General features: G+C 53.1%; 1 protein-coding gene across 6 annotated transcripts in view; it reads right to left on the minus strand.

Annotated features, from left to right (window-relative positions):
- Positions 1–19,701, minus strand: part of RNF220 (ring finger protein 220) — a 226,181-nt gene that overhangs the window by 4,473 nt on the left and 202,007 nt on the right. Inside the window, exons 1-8 of one of the 6 annotated variants that reach the window (XM_084786564.1) lie at positions 13,386–13,647; positions 13,182–13,224; positions 10,077–10,198; positions 9,616–9,748; positions 2,143–2,239; positions 1,900–1,986; positions 1,738–1,793; positions 1,526–1,604 (exon numbers count right to left, since the gene is read on the minus strand). In XM_084786564.1, the coding sequence (XP_084642690.1) occupies positions 1,526–1,604; positions 1,738–1,793; positions 1,900–1,986; positions 2,143–2,239; positions 9,616–9,748; positions 10,077–10,198; positions 13,182–13,224; positions 13,386–13,439 (671 nt within the window). In that variant the 5' untranslated portion in view covers positions 13,440–13,647. Of the gene's footprint in view, positions 1–1,525; positions 1,605–1,737; positions 1,794–1,899; positions 1,987–2,142; positions 2,240–9,615; positions 9,749–10,076; positions 10,199–12,487; positions 13,089–13,181; positions 13,225–13,381; positions 13,648–19,701 lie in introns of those variants that run through there. The other 5 variants (XM_084786565.1, XM_084786566.1, XM_084786562.1 and 2 more) reach the window with 5 other exon arrangements.

Below are 19,701 nucleotides of genomic sequence, written 5' to 3' on the forward strand. Positions count from 1 at the left end.
GGACTCCGAAGCCACGGAGGGCTGCAGTGAGCTGCTCAGTCCACACAGTGCCTCCCATCTTCCTGGCACAGCACCGAGGCTGGCACGCCTGGGAGCTTTTTCTGAACCCCTTAGTGCATGGATATTGTGGGCAGATTCCTGAACGAAGCCCCGCACCCTTCTTTTCCCCTTCCATGGGTATAAAATGGACCTAGGGCTGGAACCTGTACTTGTGAACTGGGATGTCACGGGGACTGAAGAGCATCAATCCTGCTGGATCTAGGGCCAATGGAGATCTCTGTAGAGCAGCAGTGCCATCCCACCTTGTCCTAGAGTGCCCCACCCACTGGAGCCTGTGCTCACACAGGTGGGACAGAAAAGCTGACTTCTCTCAGCCTTGGGTGGGTAGCACCTTCATGGATGGCCACTGGCTCTGGCCCTTGCCTCCCCCTCGGGCGCCATCCTTGATTAATGATCTTGTCTTTCTGATTTATGAGCAGCCCCTCCAGAAGAGGGTGGGCACCCCTTACAGCCCCGCCCGCCCCGCTCAGCTGGAGTAGGAGAGAATTATTAAATAAACATCCATACGTCACCCCCCCTCCCTAAGCTGGTTGCACCGAATCCGTATGGCCCGCTCCGGCGCTGACACGGAGCAGCTGCGGTGATTCATGGGCAGCCGGGCCCTGCGCTGCGGCCCATACATCATGCCAGCAGCACTTGCGGCCCCGGCCGAGATAAACTGATCAAGCACAACGGGCTGGAATGAATTTATGACAACACAAAATGGAGGGAAACAAATGGGAGGTGACCCAGGCCACCGACCCAGGCCTGCACTGGCCTGCAAGCCACTCTTCTGGCAGGATGCTAGATGGAACACTGGCCCTAGAATGAAGAGGCTACCTTTTAACCCCAGGCAACCTATCCTCCAGCTGGAGGGAGGGGTAGGTTCAGAGAGACATCAGTGGCCAACGGTAGCCAGCCCAGGCAGCACAGACTGGACAAGTGCACCTGCTGTGGCCAGTACTGGTCTTTCTCAGGCTTCTGGAAAGGTAGCAGGATGGCCAGCTGATATCAAATCCATGGTACTGTCCAGCAGCCCTGGCTAAGACAACAATGCATCCCCTTTTCCTCTGCTAGAGAACCCTGGCCAAAAATTCCTAGTGGAAGTGATGAGACCCAATGCTCCTGCCTAAAACCTCCTGCAAGCGCTACCCGGGACAAGAAAAATGAAACCAATTTAGCTCCCGATTAAGAAACAGAAACTGGAGATGAATCAAGTGCACTGGCTGGGCTGGGTGGCCATACATCACCTCCCACGGGCGGGGGCAGCTACAGCGGGCAGGGAAGGACTGTTCCTCTCCACCACGGCTCCCAGGGCCATGGCCCAGTGATCAATTCAGAGAGTCATGCTTAGCACCAGCTGGGCTCCACTGCCGGCCGTGTGCCCAGGGCAGGAGGACTGAGCTATACTCAGAGCGCCAGAAGCCCTGGCAGCAGGCCTTCTTGCTTGCAGCAAAGGGCCCCTTTCCCGGCCAGCCATACTTACTTCTCAATGTCACTGTTCTTGCAGGTCTTCTGCATGGCCTCCTGCTTGCTGCCTTCGCCATTGCTGGTGGATGGCATCTCTGTAGGGACAAAAGTTCAACTCAAACTCTGGCTAAATGAGCAGCACAGTTGGTGTCTGCGATGGAGGCAGTCGCTGTCATCTAAAGATGTCCTCTCCTCACTTCAATGCTACTAATCTGGGTCAGGACTTACCATCACTGGCCCATTTAGAGAACTCGGGTGTGATGCGGGTGCTTGGGGGGCCGCCACTAAAGGAAAGGAAGGAGAAAGAACTAAGTGAGGCCTGCAGGACAGCTGTGCCCTGCCTCCAGGGATTCCTCCACAGAGACTGCCCACGCCTTTGCCCACACTTGCTTTAGGACTGCGCCCCGGAGTGCCTCTCTCTCCTTGGCTTCGCCAGGTTCCTCTCCTGTGCAAGGGATGACATCGGCCTCCGTGTATCTGGCATGGTGGTCAAGGACAATAGATGCAAGGGCTCTGACTCCTCAGGAGCACCCCGGCCCCCCAAAGCCGAGACTGGCTCCAGGAGTCTGATCAAGTTTTAGAGGCAGCAGCTACTTGCTCCTGTTGGTCTGCCCCACTCTACCCCAAGGATACTGCGGTTTCCCATACTCCAGAGTGTCATCTCCATCCACATCCAGGTCGGCGTCACTGTCTGGGTTCTCCTTGCCGCTGCACATGACGAAGCCGGAGCCTGTGGGAAGCAGAGTGTAAGAAGGGCCAGACGCCAAGGACTAGGCCAAGGGTGCCCTTCCGGCTGCTCCCAGGTAGCAGTTAGGTCCAAGACTAGACAGAGATATGTACAGACGGACATTCAGGTATTTCCGACCCCTTCCTCTGTGTGTCCCTCTCTAGCCTTTAAATGTACTGCGAGTAGCTCCAGGTTGTCTCTGGTTTTAAACTGGCACATTCGCACACTATGTCAGGTTACTGTGACAGGCCTCCTATACACCTGCCTTCCAGTTCCAGAAGAACAGAAGGGCAGAGAAACTCAGGTTCAAAAGGTCACCCCCAACTAGGACCTGAGCTTCCCCATCTCACTGTCCAGCTAAAGATCCATCAGAGAGGAGAAAAGGCTGGCTCAGGCCAAGCAGTCAACATCCTGATTTGGGCCACCAGGTCCTTTGCCAGCAAAAACACCAGGCAGCTGTTCAAATATTTGGTGTCTGAAGCGCCTGACATTAATTATTCATCTCCACCTCACACAGCCCAGATTCCTGGACAAGTGCAGTGAGAAAGGGATTAGAAGAGGACAGACAAGGAGGATCGCATGTGCACCTGCCTCTCAGAGCAGTCACGCAGGCCCTGGGCAGGGCAGGCTGAGGCCAGAGAGCCTGCGGGTCCCCAGAGGCCACAGGCAGACTCCCGGCTAATGCGAAGGGTCAGCTACAAGGCTTCAGCAAGCCCTCTTCACATGCCAGGCGGTCTCTGACTCCTAGAACCACATCTCCTCATAGGCCAAGGTCAGAGGCCAAAGCACTGTCCCCACATCTCTGTCCTTGTGAGTCTCAGGTGACAACTTACTAGCCAGGTCAGCAGCTCTGCCAGGGACAAAGGAAAATGAAGGACTCTGCCCAAAAAGCTGAGAAGAGGGATCTTTCGTATCAGAGAGGAAGCTTAGAGCTCTGCCCAGGGGTCTCAGGAATGCTGTCCTCCCGCCTCAGCCCACCCAACCCCACAGTCCACTCGTCCTCCCTGCGCCGTAATCATTGGAAGCTCCCCACTACATGCACTCCAGAAGAAGTCCTGTGAGTGCAGCCGGGGAGACTGCATGACATGCCCTAGACATACCTAAGGCTCCCCTCGTGCGGTTCACTTTATCAGGACGTGCTTTCGGCCAGTAAGTTTTCCCTGACTCATCCCTTTTACCCCTTCAGTCTACGGTCTGAGGTTCGTTCCATCCATCCACTTCCAAGGCTAGCCAGTGCCTAGGTTCTGCCTTCCTGACAGTCCTCATTTGCTGCCTCCCCAGAGGGACTGACATACTTGAGGCAGCAGGCAGGTCAGCAGCAGAGCCATTAAGCTGCGAAAACACCAAGTCACAGCTCTGTCTCCTGTTCACAGCCAGGTGTCCTGACAAGCAATTCCCACCCCGAGGGTGAGTGGCACCTCTATAAACCCTCTGACAGTTTGGGAGACAAACTCTGCCATCAATCAGAATGTAGCTATCAGGTTCATTTACAGCCCGCACCCCACAACCCTGCCAAACCCTGCCAGCCTCCACTCCCAAGTGCGTACAGCTCAGGAGCAGGCTCATAGTCCCTGCTCAGCCTAGCACAGTCCTGCCTTATGGGTGGGGAAGATGAAAGTGATCTTTAGTACCTAGTACCTAGTGCGGCTCCCCTGGCTAAAGAGAAGCCAAAGCTGGCAGGAGGCCTCAGCATGTCAAACAGCCCAGTGACCTCAAGTACTTTCCCCTCGCCTCCTATATTTTCACCCTTCTGGGGGTCGCCCTATCTGGCTTGGCATCAACAGTGTCAGGATCTGGTCCCATCCTCCAGGTGTTCTGAGTGCTTATCCGCACCTGTCCCTTCCTTCATGTCCACCCCAACTCTTAAGACTGTATTTACTGTACCAAGCCTCACTCAGCAGCATCCACGCCACACACCACAGCAGCGCTGGCTGAGTCCTGGCACTACTGCTCCCTGTCTTATGAGCCCTGCACCAGAGGGAAGGCCAGGCCACGGGTGGGCTGTGCCCAGAGACGCCTATCAGGAGTCTTGCCCCAGTTTGGCAGCAACCTTCCCTTCCTCTGAGCGGGAGCAAAGGGGGCGGGGGCGGGCATGATACATCTTGCTTGCTAAGAAAAGGTCGTGCTGCCTCTGGCCTGAGCAGTCCTCTACTCTGCCACTCAACCCATCCCCCGGCAGAGACAGATGTGGGGAACCTCTCCCTATCCCCACAGGTGTTCCAAGCAGGCTGCCACCACCAATTTCACTCTGGTACTCGCCCCAACCGCCTTCCCAGCACATTAAACTTTATTTTCTTAATGAAATGTCACTTGCTGACTTCTGGCAGAATCATAATAAAAAGAAACGGCCATAAAGCCGTTTTATGCAGAAAGCACCCCTGCCAGCTTGCCCCCCTCCTCAATCTTGGAGAGGAAGGCTCCACAGTCATTTTATGTTCTCAGCTGCTGGAATATCCCAAGCCAGTACTCAGAGGCAAGATGGCACGGACAGCGCCTTTCCAAGTCTTTGGCCCCTCTTCCATGTAGCTCTGGGAAGAGCAGGCAAGCTGCTGCTCCGGCTGCTGCTGTGCAGGGAACAACTTGGTCCCTCGGACCTCCAAGAGGATCCAGAACAGCTCCTGGTCACCAGGAAGGCCCCTCCGCTATGGTTCTCCTTCAGATGAAAAGGACAAAATGGCTGGCAAACTAAGTCTGATGGGCAACAGTGCCCGGCAGAGTCCCCTTCCCTCAAGGGAATGCTTGGAGCAGAGTAGGAGAGGGTTAAGTGCCCAAATGATATGTAAGTCTAAAGTTTATGAAAATGACCCTTCTCCCATAAACTCATTTCTTCCTGGGCCACTGAGGGGGTAGGGAAATCAGTGTTAATTTAATCAATTGATCAAAGGATCGATTGAGAAACTGGAGATGCCCGTTTACTGGGGACAGTAACATCCTGGAACCTGAAACCACAAAAAAGGCACCATTGATTTCCTCACCTGCTGCTCCCAACCAAACCAGAGCTGGGGAGAAAGTCAAGTACTGGGGCCGTCTAGAGCCCAGTGCTCGACTACAGGGAGGGCAGGGGCAGCAGCTTCCGGGGAGTTTTACACTGGAATTAGTTACAGATGCAGTTACGGTGTCTTGTGTAAACGCCATCGATTGGGGAGCTGACAGTCTGGGGAGCTGCGATGCGGGACAATCAATCGGCCTGCAGTGTCACCTGCCACCTCGCTGAACAGTTGACAATGCAATTATCCAGTGTGGAGGCAGGGAGTTGGCGTGTGTCAAACGCACTTAGCCACTTTCCGGGCCTTCTCGATAACGCGTTTCACTGCCTCACGTCAGGAGAGTCACACAGAGACAGACGCCGTTTAAACCATTGATACTTGCTCTTTCTGCCTGCACTCCCTCTGTTCCAGCTTAACAATTGTGTTCCAAAAGGTGATTAAATCCTGTCCACTGCCACAGGGGACAGAAGAAGCCTTGCTCCTAGCCACACCCCTCTCAGCCGGCAGCCATCATAACCTTCCATTCCAAATCTGTTTCCAGCGCTACACTGTTCCAGCACGCATCACCGACAGGACTAGGGAGCACAGTGGCAATCAGAGACATTTTTAGCAACTAGGGCTCCCATCGTGGCCCATGCCTGTCGAGTCACACCTTTCGCACTCTTACCTCAGCATCTGTGACTCCGTTTATCAGCAGTTATTTAGAAGCTGTGCTAAAGCTGCCCCTACCTGTTGTTCTCTCATGAGTCTTAATTACAGGCTACTTAGAACCAGCCTAAATCTAACACAAACCTCAGGAAAGATGGCGCCCTCGGCAGATCTGGAGATCTGGCAGGGCAGGAGCCCTCCATCACCACTGTCTTAGCACGCTCCCTCCCCCTACTCTAGCCCCTGTCCACCATCATACACACACAGAGTATGAAGCTCTGGCTGGTCTAAAGCCCACTGTGCAGACCCAGGTGGCCTTGAAACCACAGACACCCGCTTGCCTCTGTCTCAGGAGCCCTGGGGTTAAAGAAGTGCACCACCATATCTGGCCCACTCCAGCTGTCTGAGAGGGGCTTTGTGCTGCATTCCTGCAAGGTTCCAGCCAGGGCTGCAAGACAAAGGTGCAGACAGACACCTGCAACCTCATGAGCAGCTTCCTGGAAATGCCTCCTCTTACCACTCTTGGCCTACACCATCACAGCCACCTTATTTTAAAGCAGTCTTTCCCATGTCCTTTGTCCAGATGCACCAAGCTCTGGCTTCTCCAAATCCAGACAAGTGAACTCTCACTGGCTACCAGTACACGGGGAGATTCACAGCCCAGCACCCAACACCTCTTCCCAAGACACAGGAGGACGAAGGAAATGAGGGAAAGTGAGCCCTGACTCATTGGTCACACGTCTCCATGACTACGGAGGACACAGTCAGGTTTCTCCCAAGGCTGCTTTCCCCGTGGCCTGTTTCTCCAGCCTGGAGACACCTGCTCTGCTTAGGTTTGGTAGAGAACCCCAGAATTCTACCCCAACTGTTGGTATCTTTGGGCGAAGCACTGGGCCCTGGCTATTACCCACGCGCAAACAGCATTAGCTGTCAGACCTCGGGCTTCAGGAGAGCAGTCAGCAGCTGTGCTGCACAGCCCAAAGAGCGCTGGCAGGGAAGCTACTCTCTAGAAGCCTTTACCTAGCTAAGTTTCCAGTGTTGTTTTTGTTTCTTAATCTGTTTGTATCGGGAGGCAGAGGCAGGTGAATCTCTGTCGAGCATGAGGCCAGTCTGGTCTACAGTGAGTTCCAGGCCAGACTGGGCTATACAGTGAAACCATGCCTCTAAATAAACGCAACAAATACCAAGCTACCTGTAGATGGACCTCCCTGGATGTTCTTGTGCTCTCTTCCTATTGTCCTGAGACATCAATTCCAAGCATTCTCAGAACTGAGACATCTCAACTTTGCCATCTATGCTAAGCTCCCATGCTCACGGCCCGTTCTCCTAAGCCAAGTGTCTTCACCGGGATTCTTGCTTGACCATGGCCTCCCACAGTAGATTACATTCAAGGCAGCTGATCTGACCCATGTAGGAAGCTTTGTCGAGGATGACGAAGGGACCTTGGTCTGGGAGGAGGGACAGGGGATGAAGGGATACAGGGACTTATCACAGTTCTTCAATTCTTTCATATCTAACAAGGACAGCAATCTCTGTTCTGTCAGCACGCACAGTGCAGCTTAAATGGGCCCCACTGCTCGCCTGCTCATCCTGCCTCTGCCTCCCTCTCTCTCTGAAGTCGGCCGGGCAGCTTCTTCAGCTGGCGTTATCACTCCCTCTAACCGGTCTTGGCAGGCAATCTAATTCCTCCTGAAAAGGTCACCGCCATTTTAACTGCCTTTCAATCACATTAAGCAGGAGCTGCCCAGCTTGCGGCCCGGCCCGCCCGGCGGGCGATCAATGCACTGCGTCGACACCAGCAGCCTGGCAGGGCCACACCCAACCCCCCAAGAGTTGGGTCTTTTGGTCCTGGCTAGGGCGGGTAGGCTGACAGATGGCCAGCTTTTACAGATGGGTTTCAGGGGCAGAGGCAGTCAGGATCAGCCAGGGCCTCTCTTTGATAGCCCCCTCCCACTGAGGAGGCTCAGGCTCCATCGCTCCACTCTCTGCACCGTGGCCCCCGCTGATCTCGCTGTAAAACAGCCTTTCAAGTCAGCCTGTCTTTTGACTGCACTAAGCTGTTTAAGAGGCGGCAGCAGCTTCTATCAGGAAAGCTGGAGCAATTCTCTGCAGATAAAGGCACCTCCGGCCCCATTCCCTCTTCAAGTCTCACTCTTATTCTCGCTCTCCAAATCGCTCAAAGAAAAGCCCTCTTTGAACTCTCCTCAGGAATTCTTGAAAGGAACAACCTCACAGTGTAAACACACCCGGAAAAATGATACCCTCCTGAGGCCTAAGAGCTGCTCACCCCCATCCGCGGGTGCATCCCATGCAGAAGGGCTCCGCTGAGGCAGCAGGCCCTGTGCGGCCTGACCCACTCAGGGACTCAAGGAGTGCCCAAGAGCCACCAGGTCCCATCCCATCCAAGAAACCCAAGCAACTGCCACTGCAGTCGGTGTGTATAGTTGCCGTTGGTAACAGAGCTAATCCAGAACAGCCTTCCAGAACTGACTCAGCAAGGACTGCCTTCAACATCTGTAACACACAGGCCAGCACCTCCGCGCAGAGGTCCTGGCCTATAGGGCCTACTGTTCACTCTTGCGAGGCTTCAGACCCGCTGAGGTCCCAACACAGAACTGCTCTGCGCAATGACAACTAAGGCTGCCCAGCTCAGCCTGGGGGAAGCGGCTTGGTTCAAACCTCCTGATTTACACTCTGGCTTGTCTTCAGACTGGTGGGTGACATGCAAGAAACCCAGAGGCATAGTGCCCCATCTGCACTGAGTGGCACTGCAGAGACCTGATCTCAGCATGAGGCGGAGACCGTCTTCAAGGCTGCTGTGAGATCCCCAGGGTGCACACACAGTGGCACTCCCAAGGGTGCTGCCCAGAAACAGGAGGCAGATGGGATGCAGCCTGGCTCCCTTAATGACCACGAGCTGCAGTGCCAGCTGTGCTTTTACACAGACAGAAGAGCGAGCCAGAAGCCAAGCAGCAGCTACCTCTTCCCCTTGCCCTTCCCGTGGCAGGGGAGTCTGACAAGAGGATGCTGACCCCAGGCACCCAACCCATTCTTCTGTCTCATCTCAGGGGCCAAGCCTTGTATCAGGAGCTAGGAAGGCAGGCGAGATGAGCAGGGCCCTGCAGACTCTTCTACAGCCACTGGGAGAGCCCAAGGGAAGCAGGGAGCAGCTGAGCCCAAGCCCCTCTTGCTTCAGGGCAGAGGGCGCCCTGGGAGAAGAGATGGGATCAAAGCTAAAATTAGATTCACCAATGAAGCTCATGGGAGGTCAGATTTTGCCATAACTCACGCTCTCCTCTGTAACTGATTTCCCTGACACAGAGCTGAGGAGGAGGAGGAGGAGGAGGAAATCCAATGTGTTTGCCTAGAAGCCCTGAGGGCCCCTAGTGCTGGAGGTGTACAGCAGGTTGCTGGATTCTCATTTATCAGCCTTAAGAGGGATGGAGTGATAAATGCATAACCGTCCCTTTAATATTTTATGCAGGTGCTAACGCGGCTTGGCTGTCACCTTCAATGCATCACCCGAGGCTGAGAGCCCCCCTCGTCACTGCTAGCTTGCAGCTTCACAATTCCATTTCCCCACCCAAATACATCCACTTTTAATATGCACATCACAGGCAGGCAGCATGGTCACAAAGGAGCCCCACCAGTAGTAGTTCCCACGTGGTGGAAATGATGACCAGCTACCGGCAGTGACCTGGCCACCAGCGTGCCACTGCCCAAGTTGTCCGCTGCCGTACGTACCTCGGAAGCCGCCTTCCAGGAGCGTGGTGGCCCGTATCCGCTTCTGCCCACACCACTCGTACTCCTCAAAGCGGTTGCTGTTCTCATGCTCGATGTCCACGGCCTCATCCTCAGCCATGCAGGAGCCTTCCCTCTGTGAAGAGCACAGCAGGGTCATGCAGAGCCCAGGCCATCCCGACTTGCTCCCAAAGCCTGAGGGGAAGGCACAGCCCTTGCCCCTGCCACGGGGTGCCAAATGGGTTCCCTTCAAATACAACCAATATGGAAATCAAAGACATGGCCTCTTCCCCAGAATTTTCCACGGGAGCCCAAACAGGGAATGAGTGGAAATGAAAGCCAAGAGCAGAGGGCAGAAGCTGCTGAGAGCACAGGGAGAGCCCAGGAGCCCAGAGGTTAGGAGCAGTCGCAGCAAGGTCAGGGAAGGGGAGGAAGAGGGAGGTGGGTGGCCACAGCCCCGCTACCTTAGAAAGGCAACGCTCCACATGCCTACTCATGTCCTGCTCCGATCCTGCCAGCGGGCGGCTGCACAGGGGACATACCTGCCCTTCATCCTGCTTCCTCCGCTTCATCTTCCCGATCCGAGCTGCGTGGGGAAACACAAAGGAGAGCACCACGTAAGCCCATGGTCACTGTAGTTCAGTGTCCCAGGGGCGCCGACACATGCTGCCCTTTATGCTCAGGGCCTCCTGCTCCCCAGGGGCCCAGGCTTGCTCCTTTGTGGGCCAGGGGAGTGGCTCAGTGCAACCTCCCTTCCCTGGCTGCAGTGCTCAGTGAGTCCAGTAGGCGGAGATGCTCCCCGGAGCTCACTGTATTAGGAAGTTCAGCCCTACATAACTCTTCCTGGGTAAGACTGATTTGATCTACTCTTTACTCAGTCTGTAGAAACATCCTTTGTGTCAGGGACAAGTGCGCCAAGTATGGTTCCTATCATGCCAAGAGCCGTGACTCTATGTCTCCACTGCTGCCACTTCATAGGAAAAGAGACTGAGGCCCAGCTAGACAGTATACAGGGTCTGGGTTACACTTTGGGCAGCCAGGTCAGAGGACCCAGGGTAACTGGAGAGGGCAGGCCTTACAGTGCTTACCCAAACCTGTCCCATCACCTCTAATTAGCACAGAGGGCTGGCAGGCCCCAGAGGCAGAGGCCTGCCTGCCATGCTGTCCCAAAGGGGGCTCAGCTCCAAAGTGCACACTGCAAGCCCACAGCACTGCTAATTAATGCTGAGAGATGCAATCATTTCTAATTAGCTCACTAATCCTTCTCGGCAGCCCTCCTGTCACTGAAGCACGGCGGGGTCAAAGCAGGAGACTCTTTCCCTTTTGCCCCTCCCAGAGTGCAAGAGCAGGACAAGCAAGCGATGGCCACTTGGAGACCAGAGTGATGGCGGGCGAGAGCTTGTCAAGGCAAAGGTTTTCTACTGAAGGGCCAGGAAGAACTTTCTTAGGTAGGCTGACCCTGCTGGGAAGTTCATGACCACAGTCAGGGGAGGGAACCACAGGTGAGACTTTGTATGTGACAGGTCGGACTGTCTGCTGTGGAGCTCATTAAGAGGGGCTCGTCTGCATCCACATCCTGAAGCAAAGGTGGTCTTCCCACATCTTAACAGGGGAAGGGACCCCATCGAGGAACAAGCTTAAGCACTCAACAAGTACCAAAGGTGGACCAGAAACCAGGCCTGGCTTCAGAGCCTAGGATACTCCCTCGTACCAAGAGCCTTCCTACCCGAGCCTTAGTGGAGTAGTCCATGAGTCGGTTAAGGCTCGAGCCTTGCACCTGTTGAGAATCTGAGGCAGGGAGTTTCTCTAACTGCACAACAGTGGCCCTAGAAAGAGCCAAAGCCAAGGGGACCTTACCCCCACAGGAACTGCACGTGCAGTTTCAGAACCTAGGTCTGCAGTGTACCTCATCTCTCCAACTTCCTGTGTTTCCACCATAGAGCTGTGACTATATTCTGGGCCCTTTGTGCATATATACCCAGACCCCTGCTTTGCTTGGAATTCCAGGGTTAAGCAGGCTTGACACTGCAGAGGACAATGACATAAAACCGGTACGGAGCGAAGGCTCCTTGAAGGTTTTGGAACTGAGGTGTGGAGTAGTGTGCCGACAAAGGTCCCTTACAGTTCCGCCAAGTCTGAAGGGAGCAGTAACTGAATGAGGGCACTGGGACTCCAATGCCTGTGAGCCAAGAACTTGGGAGGCTGAGGTTGAAGGATTGCTTTAAGTTCCAGGCTAGCCTGGGCTACATGGTGGGCCCACACCTCAAACCAAAATGCAAGACAAAAAGATCTTATCACTGAATAAAGAAACAGTTGAGCACGGTATTGTCAGACTTTCTCTTTGCCCAGGACACCTAGGCCAGCACAGGAATCCTTGCGCCCCAGAAAGCTCCCCCAAGAGGCTGGGCTTTGCTTGGAAAGTCCCAGGCAAGCAAGGCAGAGTTGGCTTTACCTTTGCCATTCCTATGAGTCCTAAACAAGCTTCCTACAGTGTGCCAGGGAGTTTAGTTCAGTCCCTGAAGCTGCCTCTATGAGTGTAAGCATTTGACTTGCTGCAGCAGCGAAGGTTTTTAGGGATAAGCAAACGTTAAGCTCGGCTCAACTACACCAACCTGGGGGCTATGAAACAAACGGCTCTCACAGCCATCACAGCCTCAGCTGCCTTATTTATACAACACGTGTAAGCATTTTTCTCTCACAGGTGTGGTGAGGATGGTGCTAGGCCGCCATGAGCGCTCTTTTCTTTTTCACACTGGGCTAAGCCTGGAGGTGGCAATCAAGTGGTAAGGGCTAGGCATCTTAACCATCCATCACCGGCTTACTCACCAGCTGGCCCAGAGACCCTAGAGCTCTTTACAGTGAACCCCCAACTTACACCACACCTCACGTCAGCACAAAAAAGCGGGACCATTCAATTGTGTTCAGCAAAACAGGAATGCTCCAGAGGTTTGCATCCAAAAGGCGGACCGCCAGGTAGTGCGTTCGCTGCGGCCTGCTTTCAGAAAAGGCCTCTAAGAGCTGTCGAGCCCACACTGATCACCTTTGTGAAATGTGGGCCGACTGATAACTCAAAGAGCCCTGGGACGAGTTAAGTTCCTGTTGCCGTGGGAACTCCAGATCTCATTGCATTGTCAAGTCTCTCGGCAGAGAGGCTGCTTTCACACTGCCGGGCACTGATTAAAAACTAGAAGAAAAAAACATTCTCAGCGCCCTGCCGACTTTGTATAGTGAGGTCCCAGCAGTCTGCAAATTCAAAGCTGAGCTTCCCGAGTGGAATTGTGTAGCTCGTTCCTCTTTCTCCGACACTTATTGTGGCCCCCCTCTCCCCGACCAGGGTTCTTTTCGGGCCTTTAGAGAGGCCTGGGCACGAGCTGAGTACCGGAACCCTCCATTAGACAGACGGGGAAACTGAGGGCGGCAGCCTTGGTTTGCACTCTCAGACGCTGGGGCTGCCAAGAAGTCAGTCGGCCCGACGAGGAAGAGGAGACCCAGGCAAGCCGGGAGCTGCGGGCAGTGAGGGAGGGAGGAGGCCGGGGGTGGGGCGGAGGGAGGGGCCGGGCCGGACTCACCATTCAGTCGGGTTTGCCGGTTGGCTCGCACTCGCAGGAAGGTCTGGGAGGAAATCCCCGGCAGATGCAATAAATAAATAAATAAAGAGAGAGAGGGGGAGAGAGAAGAGAGCGTCAGACGCGGCCTGGAGTCCCGGCCCCTACCCTGGGACCCGACCCTCACCCCGGCCCGCCCCGCCCCAAACAGCCCGTAAACAAACCTACTTCCTCCCTCCCGCCGGCCCCCCTGCTCCGCCGGCCGCTCCGGGCCCTCGGCATAGCCGCCGGGGCTGCTCTAACGGGACCCCTGAGGCCGCCGCGCGGTGCCGCCCCAGCCCCAGCTTCCGGTGCTGTGGGCCCCGCGGCAGCCCGGCCGGCGAGGGCGGCGATGCGGGCGGATTCCCCCCGGCTGCCCGGCGGCGGCGGCACCTCAGCTCCCGGCAGCGGCGGCGGCCATGTTGGCCCTGATCACGTGATCCGCCGCCGTAACGCGCTGGGGGTGAAAGTTCACGGGGTGGCGGGCCGGGGGGGGGGGGGGTGGTGCGGAGGGGAGGGGGAAGGCGAGCCGACCCGGGCCAGGAAATTACGGCTTGCAACCCGGTAACTACCTGCTGGGGCCGGAGCCGCCCCCTTCCTCTGGCCCCTCCCACAGCCCCTAAGCAGTCTCCGCCCCGGCCCGGGCGGCCCACTGGTGCTTCCCATCACGCCACGTTCCTTCGGCCCCAGAGATCAGCTCGGGCTTCTGCTTTTAGCGCGCGGGCCCTGGGCGGCACCTCCAAAAGAGTGATTTTTCCAGGGAAAAGACGTAGGAATTCTGCAGGGCCCGTCTCTACCAATGCCCAACAGGAAGATTTCCTCATGCCTCTATCCCATCGCAGGATGCCCAACATTTCATCACCTGCAGGCCATTCCTGGAGCTCCTATAAGTATCACGTGCCCAGTAGGCCAACAGCGACCTACACTAGGCACCTTCCTGCTGGGTTCTCAGTAGCACCTTCGTCCCTCACACTGAATCTTGTGGATCTTGGGAATTCACCTTTAAATATTTAAATTTTCTTAAATCTGCACCTATACAACCTTAAGCTTTGTCTCCTGGAAGATTATTACATCCATCTCTATGCTCATTCTCGCATGTAGTAATTCGTATTGGTGGGCTGACCACTCCAGAGCTGGGGTTGGTATGAGTCATTTGGGCAAACCCGGAGCTGACGGAAGCCACCCCTCAGGCTTTCTTCGGTGACTGCCTTGCTTTTCACAGTGCATAGTTCATATTGGCTCTCAATTACAGGTGTTTCCCTGCTCATTTCCTGATCTCCAGTCTCTCTCCCTAAAAACCAATCCTCCACACTTCACACATGATCTTTCTTTTGTGCAAAATTAACGAGTTTCTTCTTCTTTAAATCTTTCAAGGACTTACCACGGAGAAAAATCTGCAACTTGACTCACACCTGCCCTGCCCTGCCCTTTTCTAAACTGTTGTACCGCATCCATTCCATCCTTTGCCCACCCGACCCCCGCAGCTTTGGAAAGCTTCCTATAGCTCTTTGGACCACTCTTCTCTGGTTCCCACATCTCCATGCTTTGTAAGAGCAACTGCTCACTGCTGAGCCTCCATTTTTTTCTACTTCATCACTGGGTTTGTTGTCTCTGAGTTTTCTAAGTTCCCAAACTGTCTTCTCATCGTGTGTGATTTCACTGTTTAAATGTTCCTTTTCCTGGAAGGCAGCTCACCTCTGTCTAGTCACCAAGCGTAGGTCTACTCAGTAGGACATGAGGCAAGCCCTGGGCCAACAAAGAGCTGGGACACTGCTATAGTTGGAATATAGAATGTCCCCTAAAGCCCCCTGTGTTAGAGGCTTGACCTCTGGCTTAGCTCTATTGGGAGGTGATAGAACCTGGAAGAGGTGGGGCCTAGTGAGGCGTCTGCACCAGCACAGACCCAAAGCAACAAGGCCAACCAATTACAGACTAGAACCCTGAGCCAAGACAAGCTGTTCACCTCAGGGATGTGCTACAACGATGCAAATCTTGACAGACACAGGAACAGTCTAGGATACTGGGGCACACAGATTCTGTTTCAAATTTTAACTTGTTTCTCATGAGGTATATATTATTAGAAAAGTCTGGAGACCATGAATTCTAGCTTGTACAGTTGCCATGATGGTAAAGTGACGTCATGGTTGAAGTGGGTTTAGACACTCAGCAGGGGTCAAGTCAATAGGAAGACAAACCAGAAACCAAAGCCTTCTGCCTAGGTTTGAGCCTCCCCCGCTCCCCCACCCCACCCCCCAGTGTTGGGGACTGAACCAAAACAGGACCTTGTACATGCTAAGCAAGCGCTCTGCTGCTGAGCCACACTTCCATCACCCAACCTGCCTTCAGCTTGTCCCGTTTCAGCCTCATGAGTAGTTGGGGACGCCCAGTTTTCAGTGGTTTTAAAGTCCAAGACATTTGCCCGGCATGGCAGGAAGAACAAGAGACGCCCAGCTAGTTTCCAGTTTCACGACTTGCCAATTTCACTTTCCAAAAACACATCCAGGGAGTGAATGTTCGCCTTTAATTCTGGGAAGCATGGTCCTTTTCAAGGAAACTGAACTGCAACAGGTCCATCAATACACCATCCCGTACCGTTCCTTTCTGCTCTTTGCTCACAGGATTGCCTCTGTCTAGAATATCTTTTCTTTCTTGTTCACCAAGGGGAACTTCTACTCCTTTTCTGAAATCCAGGTCTGTCATTTCCCCCTCTGTGAGCCTTGTTGTGATTTTCGTTTCACTGTGCTTAGAAACTAATGTATTCCCTTTTCATCACGTTTAAACGCAGCCCCAAGAGAGGCAAGGACAGTGGGCTGGGCAGGAATGGTAGCAGATAGAGGAAGGCTACGACAAGGTCTTTGCTTTGGAGGAACTCCAAGTCTAGTGAAGGGTCAGATCCATGTGGCAGATTAAACGTGGCCACTGCTCTCTGAGGGTTTTCTCCAGAACAGCAGTTCCCCACCTTCAATTAAGGGCTGACTCTGGATCTTGCTTCACCCAGTAGAAAGTGATAGAAATGGTGATGTGCAACTTCCAGATTCTGGTTTCCAGAAGAAGCCTTGCAGCTCTGGCCACTATTTGATTGATTGTTTTTGTTTTTGTTTTTTTCAAGACAGGGTTTCTCTGTGTAGCCTTGGCTGTCCTGGACTCACTTTGTAGACCAGGCTGGCCTCAAACTCACAGCGATCCACCAGCCTCTGCCTCCCAAGTGCTGGGATTAAAGGCGCACGCCACCACGCCCGGTGGCTACTATTTGAACGGGACACCTCCTGGCATCTGCTAAGAACAGAAGGTGAGAGGCAGGCTAGAGAGGTTGCCTAGCATGTGTGAGGTTCTGGGTTCAGTCCCCATTGTTCCCTTGTCTCAAAGGAAGAGGGGGAGAGGGGATGTAACTATGGCCAGGACACCAACCAGGGGCAGCGCATCTGAAGATGTGGTGAGGCCAGCTCGGCGTGAGGGATTGGCTGGTCACCCAGGACTCTAGATGCTACCACAGAAACCCTTGCACGTCCGTGTTGGTTGCTGCATTGTTTACGATAACAAAGAAATGGAACCAGCCTCGATGCCCATCAACAGGTGGCTAAGGAGGGGCTGGAGGTGTGGCCCAGCAGCTAGAAGGAATTGTTTTTACAGAGGATCCGAGTTCAGTTCCCAGTACCCACACGGTGGCTCACAACCATTCATAACTCCAGTTCCAGGGCAACTGACACCTTCTTCTGACCTCTGAGGACACCAGACACTCATGTGGTACACACGTAAACATGAAGGCAAAAGCACAAACATACATAAAGATAAGTCTTTAAAAAAAACTTTAAAGAATAGAAAATGAATAGTACTGTATATACACGATTAAAGTGTGTGTGTGTGTGTGTGTGTGTGTAAAGGTCAAAGGTCAATGTTGAGTCTCTTTTCTAGCTCTCCACTGTATTTTTTGAGAGGGTCTCTTATGGACCTGAAATTCATCTCTGATTGCTCGATGACAGGCAAGCCTTGGAATCCTCCTGCCCCTGCCCCCAACCCTGGAGCTATAGACGCAGGCCTGTGTTCTCTGTCTTCTTATGAGGGTGCTAGGGGTCTGAACTTAGGTCTTCATGTTTACATAGCAAACTCTTTACTCAGCGAACCATCTCCCCAGTCCTACACAACAAAATACTCAGCTTGAAAAAGAAAAATGAAATTGCCGGGCATGGTGGCACACACCTTTAATCCCGGCACTCAGGAGGCAGAGGCAGGCGGATCATTGTGAGTTTGAGGCCAGCCTGGTCTACAAAGCGAGTCTAGGACAGCCAAAGCTACACAGAGAAATTCTGTCTCAAAAAAAAAAAAAAAAGAAAGAAAGAAAGAAAGAAAAAAAGAAAAAAAAAAAAAGAAATTTGCAGACAAATGGGTAGATCCAGACAGCATTATATTAAGTAAAATAACCCAGACTCAGAAAAACATTTCCTGGTCCCTCTTACATGTAGATCCTAGCATATGTCCTTATGTATATGTATGAGGGTGAGTGCATTTTAAAAACTAGTCAGGGGACCACAAGAAGGGGAAAGGACATATTGAGGAGCCAAACAGGGCAATAGGACATATGTGACATGAGAGCAGGAAGGAGGCATGGGGTGGAAGGCTATGTCAGGAGGGATGGGGAGAAGGCAGGAGAGGAGAATCAAAGCACATCTCCTGTGACGCGTCATCGTGAAACTACATGCTATATATAATAATTTAAAAGTTTTAAGAGAGGAAAAGAAGGGAAATTACTCATCTGTGCTAAGCCAACACATTTCGGGATGGTCCGTTGCGTGTTAGTAGCTAATGGACACATATCTGAGCAGGAGATCACAACATAGGGTGACTGTGCCCAAACCTGCAGCACACAGGGTGGTGGGAAGGGCAGGTAATCTGGGAGGACTTCCTGGAGGAGACAGTGCTTCAGTAGCATGGCGATGGACAAACAGGAATTTGTGGGGTGAAAGATCCCTGCCAAAAGTGGCCTGTGTAGGGGGAGGGAAGGAAGTGTGGGCACACTTACTTAGCTCAGTACACGGAGGCCAGGGCATCGTGGAAGGGGCCTTACAAACGGAAGCTGGGAATGCAAGTTCGATCCAAGTCACAGGATGCCTTGCTGCCATGCAAGGAGACTGGACTTCGGCTTATAAATTGCTTAATCTGACTTGTCGTTTAAGAAGGTAATTGGAGCCGGGCGTGGTGGCGCACACCTTTAATCCCAGCACTCGGGAGACAGAGGTAGGAGGATCCCTGTGAGTTCGAGGCCAGCCTGGTCTACAAAACGAGTCCAAGTCAACCAAGGCTACACGGAGAAACCCTGTCTCAAAAAACAAAACAAAACAAAAACCCCCCCAAAACAAACAAACAAACAAAAAAGGTACTTGGAAATCCTTGGATTCGGGAGGCTGAGGCAAAAGAATTGCACTGAGTATAGGCCAGCTTGAGTTATGCAACGAGACTCTGTACCAGTGTCTCCCTCTAAAAACCCTGAAATGTTCGTATGTACTTGCACATAGCTATAGTACTAGCATATGGGAGGCAGAGGCAGGAGGATCACCGTGAGTTTGGGGCCAGACTGGGCAACATGGTGAGAACCTATCTCAAAATCGGGAAGGCTCTTTAGGGCTTAGAGGGGGGAACTCTCTGAGGGGTACTGATGTGCTCTAGAGGGTTCCCTAAGTCAATTGTAAATAAATACCCGATAGGGATGTGTGAGCACAGTCTTTTAGGCAAGAGGCTTATCCTCACATTCTACAGAGAAAAAAGCAAACACATTTTGAGGATTGGAGTGGGGTCAGGAAATTGAGGCAGTTTCTGCTTGGTGGTCATTTTCCCCTCTTTAGCAGGTGCTGGGGCTGCTGTGAGCTCAGGGTGAAGGGTGGGTCTCAGGGCAGGCCTCTCTCTGCCTATCTTTTGGAAGGGAACTCTGTGGGACAGAGTTTTGTCTCTTTACGCCAAAAGTCCCTAGAGTTAGGTCAAGTTTCCACCTCCATCCTGGTTGTCTGATCAGTGCAGTGTCCCAGAGACTGACTGGGTATCTCTTAAAACAGGGTCCATGGGACAGAGAGATAGCTCAGCAGAAAAGCTCTTCCAGAGGACCCACGTTTTGTTTCTAGCGTCCATGTTGGACTTCTCACAACCACCTGTAACTCCACCTGCAGGAGATTCAACACCTCTGACCTCCCTGGGCACCTGTACTTATGTGCATACACACACATGTGCACATACACACACGTACACACACACACACACACACACACACACACACACACACACACACACACAATTTAAAAACAAATTGGTGTTCATGGATGCATGGATTTCTCCCAAGCTCTGACACTTTTGGCTATATATTTTACTTTATTTTATTTATTTATTTATTTATCTATCTATCTATCTATCTATCTATCTATCTATCTATCTATCTATCTATCTATTTTCAAGACAGGGGTTCTCTGTGTTGCTTTGGCTGTCCTGAACTCACTTTGTAGACCAGGCTGGCCTCAAACTC

This window comes from Acomys minous (assembly GCF_964271855.1).
Source record: "Acomys minous genome assembly, chromosome: 6".
Classification (NCBI taxonomy): domain Eukaryota; kingdom Metazoa; phylum Chordata; class Mammalia; order Rodentia; family Muridae; genus Acomys; species Acomys minous.